This window comes from Vidua macroura, chromosome 7 (genome assembly GCF_024509145.1).
Source record: "Vidua macroura isolate BioBank_ID:100142 chromosome 7, ASM2450914v1, whole genome shotgun sequence".
NCBI lineage: Eukaryota > Metazoa > Chordata > Aves > Passeriformes > Viduidae > Vidua > Vidua macroura.
In genome coordinates this window covers 25,371,467-25,388,257 of record NC_071577.1, presented here as the reverse complement: position 1 = coordinate 25,388,257, position 16,791 = coordinate 25,371,467, and the positions used below count along the sequence as shown (strand labels likewise).

General features: G+C 38.3%; 1 protein-coding gene across 1 annotated transcript in view; it reads right to left on the bottom strand.

Annotated features, from left to right (window-relative positions):
• USP37 (ubiquitin specific peptidase 37) overlaps positions 1 to 16,791 on the bottom strand; it is a 33,241-nt gene that overhangs the window by 12,670 nt on the left and 3,780 nt on the right. The window contains exons 5-17 of the mRNA XM_053982618.1: positions 15,432 to 15,613; positions 15,003 to 15,077; positions 14,377 to 14,474; positions 12,810 to 12,894; positions 11,738 to 11,899; positions 11,099 to 11,230; positions 9,221 to 9,344; positions 8,768 to 8,973; positions 7,886 to 8,003; positions 6,577 to 6,656; positions 5,894 to 6,058; positions 4,353 to 4,418; positions 3,280 to 3,430 (exon numbers count right to left, since the gene is read on the bottom strand). Of these exons, the coding sequence (XP_053838593.1) occupies positions 3,280 to 3,430; positions 4,353 to 4,418; positions 5,894 to 6,058; positions 6,577 to 6,656; positions 7,886 to 8,003; positions 8,768 to 8,973; positions 9,221 to 9,344; positions 11,099 to 11,230; positions 11,738 to 11,899; positions 12,810 to 12,894; positions 14,377 to 14,474; positions 15,003 to 15,077; positions 15,432 to 15,613 (1,644 nt within the window). The remainder of the gene's footprint in view (positions 1 to 3,279; positions 3,431 to 4,352; positions 4,419 to 5,893; positions 6,059 to 6,576; positions 6,657 to 7,885; positions 8,004 to 8,767; positions 8,974 to 9,220; positions 9,345 to 11,098; positions 11,231 to 11,737; positions 11,900 to 12,809; positions 12,895 to 14,376; positions 14,475 to 15,002; positions 15,078 to 15,431; positions 15,614 to 16,791) is intronic.

Here is a 16,791-nt window from a genome sequence, read left to right as displayed (position 1 = left end):
GCCATATGAAATCTTGATGTGAGTAGAGGGAGGAGGGCAGGAGTTGCAAACCAAGTAAGAAAACAGTTAAACAGGGAAAGGGGGAATTATTCTTTCCCAAGGAAAACAATAATTTTCATTTGGAAGAAAGAAAAAACACCTTAATCTTAATCTCAATTTTCCTTTTTATAGTTCATTTTCCTAAAGTTGATGCTCATCAACTCCTACACCACCGTAATTTGCAAATAATATAGCAATTTCAATAATTTTGACATTAACTATTAATCAGGAGGTTAACCTCCATGTATGCATGTTTACACAATTACACTATTTATCATATACTTAGAATTTCTTTTCATATATTATGTTAAAAATGGGGTAAGAGTTTCTATTAAAATGTACATATCCAAATCTTACTGCAAACTGCATTAGGTTGAATCCCAGAACTTTGTTAAAATGAACAAAATAATATTTTTACTGCTGCTTTTTACTCAAATACAGCAAGCATTTTGTATTAAAACTGCCTTATCAAACAAGTAATGAATTACTTGTTTCATAGAATGAATTAGATAACTAAACTGCTTGTTCTAGACATGTTGTCCTCCAAGAATTAGAAGTGCCAAATTTAAACCTCCTCACAGGTATTTATGCACTGGATAAATACAGCAGAATACCTTTTTAAGCTTTCTGATTTTTCTCTCTCTGCACCTGTAGGCTACCAACACCAAAACTGGTTTAGCTCTTCAGCAAACCCTAGTTCCAGGCTCTCTGCCAACTACTACCACTAATTTAGTGGATGGACTTTAAAGACTTGGCAGCATCTGTGCATTATTTAAATACAACTTTTCTACTAGACATTATTTGCATAGATTTTAAATAGCTTAGGCTCTAAGACAGGCTGCTTTAAGCAAGCATTTTTAAGAAGTCCTTCAAATAGTACTTCATCTGCAGAAGCAGAGATCACAGGAATTGCAGCTGTGCCCTGTTTAGCTGGGTAAGTGCTCTTTGTCCCTACCACCCAGTGCCATATACAGATGCTATTCCAGTTGTTCTCCCACACAGCAGGGACATTTTGCAAGGAGCGTCTGGCAAGGGATGCACTTGCCAGACCAAGCCCTTAATGAAACCCTATCCACAGCTCTTCTGAGAATCATACCAAGAGAAACGGTGCAGCAACAGTACTGCCACTTCCAAAAACCAGGACCAGGACAACACTGAGAAGGTCAGAGAACCTGATTAATGGTAACACATAGTTGGTCAGGCCTGTTGTTGAGAAGTGGCCAATATGCATGGCCACAGAATAAAATAATTTATGTGAATCATCACCACTAGTGTCTCTTTCCCACAACAGGCTGTAAAGCCTGTAATTAATTTGTTATTCCAATTTGTATGCTTTATTCCCACAATTTCTGCACTTACAGGGCTCGAGCAGTAGGAACTACCTACTCTTCCTCACAAACAAAACTCCAGGAAGAATCAGTTAGGACAATTTGAAATACCTTTTCTGTACATAAGAGGGACTTCAAAGACAAGCTTGTTTCCTTCCCCCAGCTGCAGCCAGGCATAGATGTGCCATGCAGGACAGCACTCACATGACCTTCAGCAAAGGGTTTTCTGTGTTTTCCCACAGTAATCCCTTCCATCCCTACATATCCCGACCATCAGGAAGTGTTCCCTAATATTTAATCTAAAAATTACTGTCTGCAATTTAGTCTATTACTTCTTGTTCTATCCACCACAGGCACAGGAAACAGCTCAAGTTTTTCTATTAACTTCTTCCCCTTCCTTGAAGACACAAACCTTGCTTATATTTTTCTTTAAACTAAAGACCAAACTGAAGACCACTTGCCTGGCTCTTTCTCTTAAAATCTTCCTTTTATAGACCTCTGACCATTCATGTTCCTCTCCTCTGGACCCCCTCCAGTTAATCTATAACTCTTTTCAGTCCAGAGACCAAAGATGGATACAGAACTCCAGCTAAAGCTCAATTCTGAGGAAAATAAGGAGGGTTACTTCACACAATGTGTATGTAGGCTATGGTTCTGTCTAGATACCTCTGCTTTCAACCTGCCTGACCTTGTGATTGTCACCTTTCATGACCTTTCTGAAGGCCTACTGCTTTCCCAGCTGTTCCTATCCCACATTTATAGTCAATTAATCCCGATAAGATTAGCACCTTTAGCCTGTTCCTACTGAACAACCTCTCCTATTTTTATGCAGTTTCTCAGATTTGTCAAGATCATTCTTATCTGTAGTTCTGAGCTTCATCAGCCTGGCAGCTCTTCCTAGCTCTGGATCTTCTAAAAATGTTATACTCAGTATCTGCCATTTATTAAATACTGGGTCAGGATCCTCCCTTGGTTTGATTTTCCCATCAGATCAGAAACTGTAGATATCTTCCTCTTATTACTACTGCTATTCATCCACATTTACACCTGTCCCTCAATATCATAATCAAGGACACAAACCTCTGCTTGATGAAAATATCCCTATGAGCATTGTCAAAAACTTTAGCAAAGCAAAAGCTTTATAGAAGCAGAGATGCAGGAAACTTGTCCTATGCACGAGGCCTGCAGCACTCTTAACAGAAGAAAATGGTACTGCAAGAGAATCCTCTAAGCTGCTTCTATTCCCTTCTAGGTCATCATTTCTTCCTACACAACTCATCTACCTGCTAATACACTGGCCTGTCAGAGGCAAAAAAAGCATCTTGGCAACATTAACACTAATCACAAGGAAAAGCTCAAAGGCAATTTGAAATTAACTGTGCCATTACATCAATGAACTTGGTCTCTTCACACTTCTATGTGTCCGCCTACAAAGACTGTTAGCTTCAGATTCTAAAAGCATTTAAAAGCCACACTCGAACGAGGACATGGATTAGATGTGCATGAAATTCTCTCAAATGAATATTTTGCTTAGTCCAACTTGTACTGGATCTAATTTAATCAAAGGCTTTACTGCATACTTTATTATTGACAGCACATTATACTTCAGCCCTGGAACATTATCAGTGGAATTTACCCAAAGGACTGCCCAAACTGCTAAGCAGCTGGTATCCATAACCTGAAAACTCAAGTTCAACTGCAATGCAATTACTTCTGTTCCCAGTGGGAACCCAAGACAACTGTAGAGAGAGGTCAATTAGCAAAGCACTCCCTTCCAGCATTGCAGTGCTAATTAGGAGGAAAAAAACCTCATCTGACATCAATGTCACTCAGTTTATGCTAAAAAAAGCACACAGCAGACATGAGCACATACAGGATCTAGTACATGAAAGTTTGTGGTTTTTTTCCTCACCTTTTCTGGCTCTTCTTGCAGTTGTTGCTGATCTCTACTCTGTATGTTACACAACCTTTGGCTATGGGCAACAGAGCGTTTCAATGGCTCATCATCGCTGTCAGAATCTACACAGAGTGCTGCAGAGCTCTTTGACTTGAAAGTGTATTTTCTGTAAATTAAAAAAATGGCTATAAAACTTCACAGCATTGTAGCATTGTACAAACCCAACTCAAAGTAACTGTTGAAGCAGTGCTTTCACACTGTTCAACTGGGGAACAAACTGCAACAACTGACAATGACAATTTATTAATATGGCAGACAAGGTTTTCAGAAAAGCTTTATTTTTTTGGGTTAACTAACATGTCTACTTGAAGCCTGCAATAATAGCTTACAACATTAAAAACTAAGTAAGTGTGTGGCTCTTGCTTTAGAAGAATTCTGCACTTTATTACCTTGCAATCCCAGACTGAACTCATTTGAGACAAGACCACATTAACAAATAGAATTTGGCATAAATCATTTGACTTGAATTTTTTAAGCTGGACATAGGGCTTCTCACAACATCACCCACATAAAGTAAAAAAATGCACCAAATTTTTAATTTCTCCTGTTTGCTCTTCCATTAAGATAAATTTTTGCTTCTTTACAACAGAAGACAAAGGAGTCTGGAGAAGTCACGATTTCTGTTTTATTAGTAAACCTGGTCTTTAAGCATCCCTCAATGCAAAACCATCCAGTGTGATATCATATTTTTCACAGTATCAAAAACTGGCTGTCTCATCTTTGCAAATAAACTTAAGGAATCAACCACCTGTTCCCAAAACATCCATTTTGGCTCTCTAGAGTCAGAACAAAGAGCTAGATTGCAGAAGTAGAAATAATTTTGCTTCTTAAACTAGGCAAATTGCACCACTGATGTTAATTTCAGCTACTATGTAATACCAATAAAACTCAGATATGAAAAAAGACAATAGCTGAAATAATTTACAACATAAAAACCAGGAAAGAACTAGAAAATCTAAAAATGCCTTAGAAATTACACCACAAAACTCCAGGCCATTGGACATGGATATTTCAGAGCTATAACTCACCTACAAGGTGTGGAAGTGCTTACAGTACAGGAATTCACCATTTGGGAGGCTTTCAATGGACGGGAACTATTAAAAGAGAAAAATAATTTATTGCAGTAGTTACAGTCTTTAAAAAAGAAGTATTTACTTGTCTGCTATGCATGCAAATCCATGACCAAAAGAACAAGCAGAATACCATTATGTACTTGCTAATTGCTTAGATTTACAGTAATAACTTCATCACACTATAAATAAACAACAGTTGTTCAAAACCATGTACAATCCTTTAAACTTGAGTCACTTCTTGGCGATGCACCCTTAGGGACCAGCTCACAAATTAAAGGCTCTCAGCTCCCATGTCAAGACAACTCATTCCTTTATATTTTATTCCCACCAGCACTTACTTGAGTTCCTGCTCCCAAACCACAGTCTCCTGCTATTGTCTGGATCAGCCGGTTTTCTGGCATATCCCACATCTTAATTTCTCCTGCCTTACTTAGATTCCTCTGAACCAACTTCCTGCTCCATTTAATCCTTTCATGGGCTCCTCAAAGTCCATCACTATCACTACACATCTATCAAACAGATGGTAGCCACTGCAGAAATCTTTTCTAATCTTCCCCCTAAACCAGGGCTGCTTTTCTCCAGCCGAGTTCCCCCTTCCACTCCTTGGTCAATCACAATGGTTTCCATGACTGAAAAAAACCCCAAACATTGGGAACTATTTCCAACCTATTTTCAAGTATTGCTGGTCTGGTTAGCATAAGCTTTGTTGTGTTTGAGATTTCTACTGTTAAAACAAACTCATGGGAAACATACACTTACATCTCAAAACACCACTAAACATTTGGCAAAACACCTGCCACACTGCTGAACATATGCACCAGATGTGTCCTAGCTCACTATGGATACCCTGGCTATGTCACTCAGCAGAGGCTACAAGAGACCTAAGGGCTTCTTGTTCCTCATTCTGCCACATGCTTCCTATGTGACAACTGGCACGTTTAATCTCTGTGTCTCGCATCAGGCAGCTGTACAGAAATGACAGTCACAGGGAAAAGGAGAGAGTATTTTCAGCATGCAAAGTGCTCAAATATTAATATTACAGTGGCACAGGAAAGACAATGAAAAATGAATGACAGCACAGGAGGTTGCAAGTGGAAATTAGCAGAAGAAGGTAGGATGTTTTGTCTTCTAAGCAGAGTTAGAGTGCTCTGAAGGGAAAGGTAATCTAGATTACTTTGGACTGAGAGGCCTACATTTTAAAAATTACTAGCAGAAGTCTTCTTAAAAATAATATAAAGTTATTTTCAAGGACAGTGAAGAATATTATCTTACCAAATATTCCCTAGATAATGCCCAACTATCTCTTCCTACTACTTCTATCATGCTTCCTTTCCAAACATGTTCTCATGACAGCAGCATTACAAACCAGCAGCACACATCTGAGGCTGCATAACTGTAATGTTTCCTTCCCCAGACATCCTCTGGAGAAGATCTGACAAGTGCCTACCTTGTGGTATACATGATTAAGAGAGCAGGGACCAAAGTTGCACACTTACATGGCAGAATGGACGCTCCACCCCAGCGTCAGTGGCAGCCTGGTGCTTTCTGTACAGTGGGAAAGCAGGGTTAAGTATCTTGGAATAACCACCTGCTGCCCGACTTTGTGATTAAGAGACAATGCTACATTGAAGCTGTATCGTTTCAGATGAAGAATCAGGACCCTGAGAGAGATGAGAGAAGGAAAAATGTTCATCTCAAGACAGAAGTCGAAGAAAACCTATTAAAAAAACAAGTAAGCATTTTTTCCAAAGGCATTCACCTGACCAAACCAGATTATTACTTTGGGGTGGTAGGCAAATGCTGACCATCTCTTATCTGCAAGACACAGGTCATTATGATCCTGTTCATCACTCAGCTTGTACAATATTAAAATTCCAGAAAATATTTTCTGTATCTGCTTCGTTCACATCCCAGAAACCACAAGGGGAAGGGGAAAACTTAGTTCTCCTTGTGTAGGGATAGGGAGGAAGAAAGTAGTACTGCTGAGGGTTTCCAAGGGCTTCTTTAGAGTGAAACTGAAGAACAGCATGAAGACCCACTGTAGGTGCACCTCTTTCACACACTGACCACTGTACATGCTGTCCTGCTCATTTTCCCAGCCTTATTCTTTGAGGGATTTTTGCCTGCACTTTTGTAACATATGCTTCCAGGAAGGAGAGGAACAGGTGTCAACATTTACCTGGGAAGCCTGTTGAACTTGTGTGTGACAACAGCAGACTTCCCATTGCACTTCTCACAGGAATACTCAATCTCCTCTGCCTGTTTAAGGGAGCAGAGAAATTACTTGAGGAACAAAAGAGAAATCAAATAGATCTCGTCAAAAAATACATCACATCTGTCACACAAACTCTTCAAAACAGCAGTAAGCACTCAAAATTATAATCACCTTCAAGTTGATCTACTAAGAGGAATTTAATAAGAGGACAGGCAGCAGACCTTAAAATTTCACATCATATCCACTAATACAGGTGGAATTCTTCTTGCAAGTCTACTGGAGACCAGTGAATTAGCCACCATTATGATACAAAATAGCTTCCAAAGAGAGGGGGAAATATTGTGAGGTTAACAGTTTTCTCTCCCATACACAGGACTTGTTTGTTGGTTTTTTTTTTTACCCTAATAATCTTCAGTGGATGTAGTGCCATGAAATTTTCTCCCTCTTGTTCAAAACCTCTGCTTTGCTCCTCAAAAGGTATCCTCATCTAAACTTACCAAGGGTATCCTACGTTAGAGTAGAGTTGTGAACAGACATCAAAAGGGGAAGCATTCCTTTCCTGATACTACATAACTTGCCCATCACACATTCCTACAGCCCTTTACCTTAAGTGAAGTCAAATTAAAACATTAAAATTTTAGATTTTTTTTTTTTAATCATAAGACCTCCATCAGCTTCTAGAAGAAAAAACATGTCAGCTATTCTCTCTGTTGAAAGTACTATCTATACAGAGAGGAAAAAAAAGGTTTCTCTCAAGATATGACAAAATACAACACCAATTCACAGACATACGGCTCATTTTAAGCTTTTAGAAGCTTCACCTTGAAGCTCTACTTACAAAGTAAGCATCCACATATTACAACTATTTATTTTTTTTAATTATTGTACCTGCATGATCTTTATCCTCCATGCTAATTAAGGCTTGTACACAAGCTGTTGAAACATCCTAGCCCAGGAGAGGTAGCACTTCCTGAGTGATTATCCCAATCGGACAGCCTCCCTCCTCTCCACTGTATTTCTTTACACCTCAACTCTTTCATCACAAAATTGGGAAGTTTACCTATTTTACATAATTTAATTTCTGCACAGCATTTTACAATATAAACTTCCATATTCTGTTAATGGACAAACCTCAAAAAAGTGCAATGTTATCTCACATGCCTGCAAACCACTGTCATAGAAACTAATAATCAGCTGTACAATCTGAATTTCCATATGGTGCATAACCTACACACACTCCACAATGCATAAAAACCCCCCTCAAAGTACATACCCGAAAAAAGAGGTCAAGAGAATCCTGGATTGATCGGGAAGGAAGGAATTTCTTCCTTCGAGGAAGGTCAATGGAGAGGTCATTAAACTGTTCTCGTTTAGTGACTGTTTCACCACACCTAAAAAAGAAACATGCTTGTGCAAGTCTGATGAAAAATAAACTTGAAATTAATGAACACTGCATGGTTGAGTAAAGTGACTTCCCAGTAAACATATCCTTCTTGATCATCCTATTTTTACTCATCAAAATGGAACTGTTTGATGCTCAGGACAAAGTTGGAACTTGCAATTTCTTTTTGATGCTATAAAAATTGAGACATTTATGTAAGGGTAAGTACAAAAATGCACAGATTGCTTTGGAGAGGCAAATGATCAGGTATACAGAAAATCAAAGTGACTGCTATGGCTGAACACATCTGCTGCAAGGGTCACACACAATGAATGCCCGAAGATATCGGTTGACATATTTTTCTACAAGAATGCAGAGAGACAGACAAAAATGCCATTTCCTGGAAGCCCTTAGAAAGATCAAATTAAAAACGTGGCATCCCCTTTTTCTTTTAAGAGTAAATATTACTTGGCTGAAACTCCCTTTTCTCTCTATTCCCATACATTTGGTACACAAAGAGCAAAGCACATAGGCTTTTCATTGGACATGCAATGAAGAACTAGGTGGTATGAAACTAAAGAAGGCCTGCAGCAGCAGACAGCATGCTGTGAGGTTTACAGCATTTCTAGACAAGAGCCTATTTTTCTAAATATCTAGCCTTGGATAAAACATAGTTCTTTGTTCTGGTTACAACCTGCAGATGAAGTCACGTGAGATGGGAACACTTCCTAGTCTTTTAAGATAAGTGTGAAAAGAGCTGTCAAGCACACTTACATCTTGCAAATGATAGAATGCTGAACCTCAAACTCTAAGTTACTGATAACGGGACACGTATAAACTTTGGTGGCTGAGAGGTCATCAGAAGCACGTCCTGGTGAGTTATCCTCATTAGGGACTGGTTCACTCTTCCAAGTTTTGTTTAACTTTTCCATGTCTTCCTTCAGCTGATCCAGACACTGGCTCAAGAACTCATGTGCATCCTAGAAACAGGGCAAATGCAATGAAATGGCTTTGTACAACTTCATTCAGTATTTTTCTCAAACACACACAGACTAGGGAATTACATTCAGTTCAGTGCATTCAGTAATACTGAGGCAGTTCTGCTCTAACAATCACTGCCATTCAACCAAAAGTCACTGTCAAACACAGCTGAAGCTTGACAGGTGTTCAACACAGCCCTAGCACTGGACAAATTACACATAACCGTTTCCAGACAATGATACTTACATTCTGCATGTACCCAGAAAATCTCTCTGCAGTAGCTGAAATGGCACTTTTCACCTTCTTGAGCAGCTCTTTCTTAACCTCAGGGCTGCAGACATCTTTTTTAGCAAGCAGATGGGCAAAACGTCTGCAGAAGTCAAGGCAATGAAACACTGGTTGGTCTTCCAGGACTTTAGAGAAACATAATGGAGCTCATGATACCTTATTTTAAGACTTCCTAAAAGCTTCTCTCCTGTGGTAAGTGGTTCAGGGGTTCTGTATGAAAATATCCCACATATAATTAACCTTCTCCATTTCAAGTATTTTGGGATCTCATTTGAAGCCATCATCAAACAGCACTCAAATGAACAAAAAAAACCCAATCCACAATCTTTTAAGGTAAAGAGAAAAGCCTTATAAAGGTCTAAAAACTTATTTATCCTCTTTTACAATGAGGAAAAAACCTCATAATGCTTTTTGAAAACATTTGTACTGATAGGAGATATGATATCACACAGTACCAAAATAAGCAACACAAAATCACTAAATTCAACTTGAATGGTCAGAATGGTTTCTATTTATGTTTTATTTTTAAACTTCCACTAATTATCAAGCCTTACATCTCTCAACAGTAAAAACATTTTAACAGAGAAAAAAACTGTAGCAAAGAGCCATGAGGAGTTCCTTGGTTCAAGTTAGTGCTTCTGTTAGCTTTGCTACAAAACTTTTGAAATTAACTTTACTTGTGCCTCTCAGCTACTGTGATTTAGTTATTTTTTACAACTGCTTTATAATTTCACAGGACATACACACCAAATATATTTCAAGCACAAATTTCAGTCAAGCTACATACACAGGAAGGTGATAGGAAGATGTCACATTCTGTGACACAAAAAAAAACCCAACTCAAAGACAGGGAAAACCTGTATAATCCCCTTGCATCCCAAACCCAACAACTAATACTCAGTTAACCCCAAGAATCTGATCAGTTTACTGCAGCTTGACAAGTTTCTGCTAGTCTGCCCAACTCCAAGAACGGCGTGTGCTGTCCCAGCCCTCTACAGCTGCTCAGTGAAGCACGTTAGGAAACCACAGCACAGTTGATAAGCAATCACTGATCAACCAGAAAAACAGTCACCAGGTTAGATGATATAGCCAAACCAAGAGAAGACAAAGTAGATGCTTTGAGTATCAACTCTGACTTGTACAGGATCACACACTGCCCATTAGGTATATGGAGCACAACCTTCAGAGGTCTTTCTATAAAAATTAGAGAAAGGACATTTCAAGAGGCACATGGAACAACCTCTGATCCCAAGCAGTGTAGAAAGAGTTCAAGATGACACACCAAAAATAAAAAATTACCTCAAAAGATATAAAAAATGATGGAACAGAAACACAAATGGTTCTGATAATCCCACATCTTATTTAGTGACAGAAAAGAAATGAAATGCACAAGAGAAAATATAATAAAAAATCCCAAATGGCTGAATTTAGAGAAAGATTAAGTATGCAAAACTTGAACACTTTCCACAGCTACCAAACAAAAGGCATTAGCCCCCACATATCAGGTGAAGTTAGTGATCAGCTTAAACTCTACATGGAAAAGTTTTTAAAAGAAACTTTTCTGCATCTAATTTATTTTGCAATTTCTTACATTTTCTTCTGAAGTATTTCACTCCACCACTAGAAATACAGTGAAAGAATGCCTGTAACTCAATATTATAAGTTTTAAGAGCTGATTTCCTATTTCAAAAGTAAAGCTCCAAAATACAGACAGCTCTAGGATTTCTTTTATTATCTATACAGGCAAATGACCCTCTACAAGGATGCTTCAGTATTACCAAACCAATTTCTCAGTAAAGAAGGAGAAAAACAGCTTTCACAGAATGTGAATTTTACCTGATAAGTGCATTGAGTGGAATTTTTTTCCATGGGATACCCTGTTTGAGCAAATCATTAGCAAAAGACTGAATTGAAAACAAGGACTGTAGAATGGCATTCATATAGCAGGTGTTTCCCAAGTTTGAAAACCTGAAAAAAAAAAAATTGAATACTTTGTGTCTAATGGTCAATGTGCAAACCTGCTGCCAGAGTTAAACACAGCACTACTAACACACAGGATATTCACCCCAGCCACTTTCCAAAGAGCATCTTACTGGAGCTGTTCCCCAGCCCTTCAGCCTAAACTGAAAACTCATGGGAAGCAGCATTTATCAGGAAAACACCCATAGGTTTCTACAATCAAACTTTAAAAAAATGTGCACACATGTATATTATATATATATATATATATATACATATACACAAAGACAGACAAATGAATCATCATTAAAGGAACATGAATTACCTGAAATTATTATGTCTCTGAAACTCCCAGGATGTGAATTCAAGAATACATATCCTCCAAACTAAGAAAAGTGTTCCCTCCCTCAGTGTTCATTAATTTCAGGATTATTTTTTTAATTAAATAATTACAACAAGAATGTGCATGTTCTGATGATCAAAGTATGCACACTAGATAATGAAAATTAAATTTACCCTTGCAACTGTTGTTGAGGATGGGTGGAAAGGGGCACTCGGGGTTTGTTCCATCCTGTGTAATCTTGATTAGATCTCATTTTTTTAACAGAAAGAGGGGCAGGCTGAGAAAGAAATCCCAGGCTTCTTTTTGCTGAAGGGGTCTGGCTGGACACACTAGACCTAGAAACATAAAAGAATAAGAAGGGTAAGATTTGTAATGATCTGCCTTAAAGAGCTGTAGTCCATGACACTGGAATCGCAGCACTATAGAAGACAAGGACTGGTAAAGCCATACAAGATAACTGGAATGCATCACAGTGAAAAAGAGGTGTGACAGAGAACACTTCTTTCCAGAAGTGTTAAATTCTTAGCTTGGATAAATTTTCTTATACCCACTGGTGTACATGCAGTACAACCAAGTCTTTGGTCTTATAAACATTTAATAATTCTCCACACTGTATGATGAGAGGAAGAATGATTACATAGTATGAGATCACTGCTCCCAAGATATACTTAAAATTCACATCAGGGCCAGTCTCTTCATTTTCAATCTCTTGTTCTTGTAACCTAATCACCAGCTATGGACCTCGATTCCTAACATTTAAACATGGACAATGCTTCTTTTCTCCCTTGATCTTGTATCTCATCTATCTAGGGTGGAGACCTTGAGTCTGACTGCACAGCATCTGACAAAGAAGAATCCCAAGCTCAGCAGATTTAGTATTTGCTAAAATACTGTTATTGAAATACAGAATTGTATGCCATTTATCTACTTGGGAAAAATGAAGCAAGGGTTCAGACTTAACTACCAGAGTTTATATAGAATTTGAACCATCTAGAGTTATTCACAACAACTATAACAGACTTGAGTGATTTTACAAAGTCTTTCTATTGCAAGCAGTAACTAGAGTTTGTAGATGTAAGCAGGGCAGTTAAAGACACACTGAAGAACTGGACTGTGCTCCTGAAGGAAAAAAACCCCACCATGTTATGCAACTAAGCACCATGTCATCAACACACAGGAAACTGAAGAGCTTAATTCCTGTGAAACAACTGCTGTTTGCAGTTCATTCTAGTGAATCAGCCCTACCTGTCCAGGGAGGAACTGCCAGTGGAGTACTCTTTTGAAGAGGATCGACTACCATAAAAAGATGACGACTGCAGTGGTAAAACACCTTTAAAAGAAAAGATAGGACATTTTGTTCCAGGTTACACAGCTATTTTTACAATAAACAACTTGTTTGAAAGTATTTAGTCAAAAGGTTTAAAAATCCTCAAATACTGGTTTCTAGAACTGGTTGAGAGACGACTAATACATATGCTTAGAAGTACTAATGTGAATATTAATGATATGTAAGTAAAGGCATGATGGAGTTTCTGGTATTCAATTCAGTCTCCATCAAACTCAAAGTGCAATATGAAATATTAAAAAGTCATTATCTTTACTACATGAAAGTTAATAAATATCTACCTCTTGTTAAGGGAGACAAGACACATGTACAGAAAACTCCTGATTTCCAATGCACTGCTCTCAAAATTCAAGGTAAATATGCAGAAGTGAAAACAGCTTCTCTTCCCACTCCCAATTCCCACAGTAAATTACTATATTCTTGGGGCAAAATAGGATTGTTTCATTGCTATGATATCATTGCGACAGATCCTGAGACTAATGCCTCAGATGGTGCCACATTAAAAAAATACTTTTAAGAGTCAAAAACCCACCTATTACAGTGATTCTCAGTGTAATTTAGTTTGAATAATGAATAAATGTTTGATTCTTTTCCAGCTTGAAGTTGTTTGAGCCATGCGATTTTCAGAAAAGCAGATATATGAAAGAAGTTTGCAAGAACTTGCAGGGATACACAGACTAATTTTGACTCTGAAGACAAAACCAGATTTCCATTCACAGGTGAACATTCACCTTAGCAGCTGTTCCAGCAACACATTTGTGCCATCAGAGATGCACTAAAAAAAGAATGCATCCACCAACATTCCCCCATAAAAACAAGATCTTGAATGCATTCCTCTTTAAGAGGAAAGAGGCTAAGTATTTATGAATAAAACTGAAGAACAGTGCTGCTTACTAGCTTATCTACATATTGTCAGTATTTCTGTATTGTCTGTAAAGCCTTGTCCCACAGCAGTATCCAACAGAACTTTGGTAGAAACAGGACAAAAGTTCTGGCCCCAATGAGCTCCCTCTGTAAGTTCTAGGGAACAGATAAAGACGTAAAAGCAAACAGTAGACATCTTAATCACAAAAACCAGCCTACAGTTCACACGGGCATTAAGAGCAATGGGAAGTTTGAAAAATATGTAAGAAAGCAAGAAAAAAGGAGTTTACAGAAATCCCCTCCCAAGTGAAAGGGCAGCTTGTAACAGTTTGAAGCTGCTTGTTGGAATTTTCAAGCAAGCTGGCTCATGGGCTGGCATCAGCACCGAAGAATAAAGGTCAAGGCCACACTAGAGCAGGATAGGCTTTGAAAATGAAGGTAGGTTAGTTGCATCTCATGTATGGCTCTGGAGGAAGCAACAAAGTTAATGGCATAGCAGATTAGGAAAAAACAACTCTGCAGCAACTTGCTGAAGTTGTACCAAAGGGGCAGAATCGTACTGGTCAAGGCTAGGTATTATTTGGCTTTATGTTCATTTTTTACCTGATGTTCTATTCTCCTCAGCCTGCTTCAGGTTCAACTGTTTCTCTCTGCTACTATTCAAGTACTTCCATGCTGGATCACTCAAGGCTTTATTATTCCTACAGAGAGAAGAGTGGAAGGCAGTGCAGTTATGGAAGATATGGGATACTCCTGTTCAATATTTACAACTTGTTTTAAAGCATTTCTCTCCTATCAACTTTTAATACTTGACCACAAACAGTAGAATTTCACTCTCATATAAGTTTAACCAATTCATTTAAAAAAGCCCTCTTACAATTAAATCTGACTCCAAACACATGGAGCTTCTTCTTCAAATGGCAATTCCCTTTTATCGGTTTTGTTTTGAAAAGGGTCAAAGCACATATAGTCCACATGCAGCTCTGACTGACATAATCAACAAAATATTGATGACACAAAATTTGCATATGTCAGTTCATGCAAATCAACTGCTGGAGTAGTTTGGATTTCCCTTATTAACCCTGAACACATACATCATTTCAAGTACCCAATGAATTCAAAAGCTGGCTGGCCTGGTCCATGTGGCTGAGAGCATTCTTTTCAGAAAAATATACCTTTACAAATGGAAATTGTAAAGCAATTTAAAATCAGAAACAAGTGTTACTTACGTTGAAGAATCATTCTCTTTGGGATAATCTTCACTCATTTCTGAACCAGGGGGTTGCATTCTTTTCCTCTTTTCACTGGTGACAGGAAAATTTGTGGTCATTCTTTCTGAAAGGTTAGTAAATGACCCTCTTCCAACTGAACATAATTCCTCAATGCTTTCCATGCATTTTGGACCTATCTTCTACAATCTCCACTTTTATAGCATACAGAGAAGCACATGGTCTGCCCAACTCTTAAGCTGTACTAAAAGCTCTAGTGCCAGTACCAGACAGAGGCTATAAAAGCATGTATTAACATCCTGTTAGAAGTAACAGCAAAACTAGAGGAAGATTTATATCCCCTTCTAATGTCTCAGTGTACTGAGTTCCACCTGTAGCTCTACAGACTTGAATTTTTACAGTATCATAGTAAGAAGAAAACCCTCCTACCGATTCTCCAACAAGCCTGTCCTGTGAGGGACTGCTGATGCAGGAGACGCTGAAATGTTCACCCTGTTGCTTGGTGTTCCAGCTCCAGCAGAATTCTTAATAGAGCCTCTCGTTGGAGTACCCAGCACTTTGCGGAATGTATTTTCCTCCTTACTCTCCGCAGTCACTCTTTTGGGAGGAGTCTGCAAAGCCCAAGCAGAGTGGCCCAGGGAGAAAACCCAAGAGTGAAAAAACAGGACCATCTTTAGTCTAATCTATGATTTCCACCACTTTTTATTTGCTACAATGTAGCATCCAGAAGTGGAGAGATACTACATGTAAGACATTCAGAGAGTTTAAACACTAATTAGACATAGGTAAAATTTTGACTGAGTCATACAAGTCATAAACATTAAACTTTACTGCAGGAACCACTTTCCCTTCTCATTTTCCAATGCTAATTCAGTTGAACTTAAGTTTTTAAAATCTCCTTTACAAGCTTTGACATTTAAAAAACCCAAGGCGTGATTCCTAACTATCCCCAGATCAATCCTGGGTGGTATTACAATTAAAAATATTAAAAAGCTGTACTGAAACCCACATAATTAAAACAGTGCCCTGACTGCCTTGGGCCAAACAAGCCCTATATGTGATGCAATGGAAAGAGGTAATAATTGTTCGACTGAGGAATGTTGTCAATTTTAAACTTGAAAACTGAACATGTCTAATCTCACCACTGTATATACAGCCTCAAGTTTTTAGAGTGAGATTGCCTTTAAGGTAACATGTAGAATTTGTTTTGGGACAATGTCAGAAATAGTCTCCCTCAGGGCAGTAATATAAGTATATTCACAGAGATAACAAAGTAAATTAAAGCTAGTAGATACACCATGAAATCTGGGGAGAAAGATTTTGAAGGAAAACAACTTCTGGGGGAAAGTCCGTGAAATTTACACAAAAATGTGAGCAGAATGCCACAAATTCAGTAACTTTATTCTGACATAAACCTGGATCTTCTGCTTTTCAATGTACACATTTGGCTGAAGTCTGCTACACCCATTAAGACCAATGCTGACTAACACAGGGTCCCACACATGTAAGGTGTTTGGCATAAAACAAAGGGAGATTCAGAACTATGTGAAAAGCAAGTCTCAGTCAAGTACTCTCCTTCTATTTCTACTTCTTCTATGCCTAAAAGCTCATATATGAAGAGCAGTCTGACTTCCATAGCCAGACACTGACCTTTCTTACTCATACAGATGTCTCCTCACAAACAAGATGCAGCATTGCCAACCACTCCAAACTCATCTACTCCAAGCTCTCTAGATTACAAACACTTTGGATGTAAAGTATTTACAGTGCCATTACAACATACAGTAAA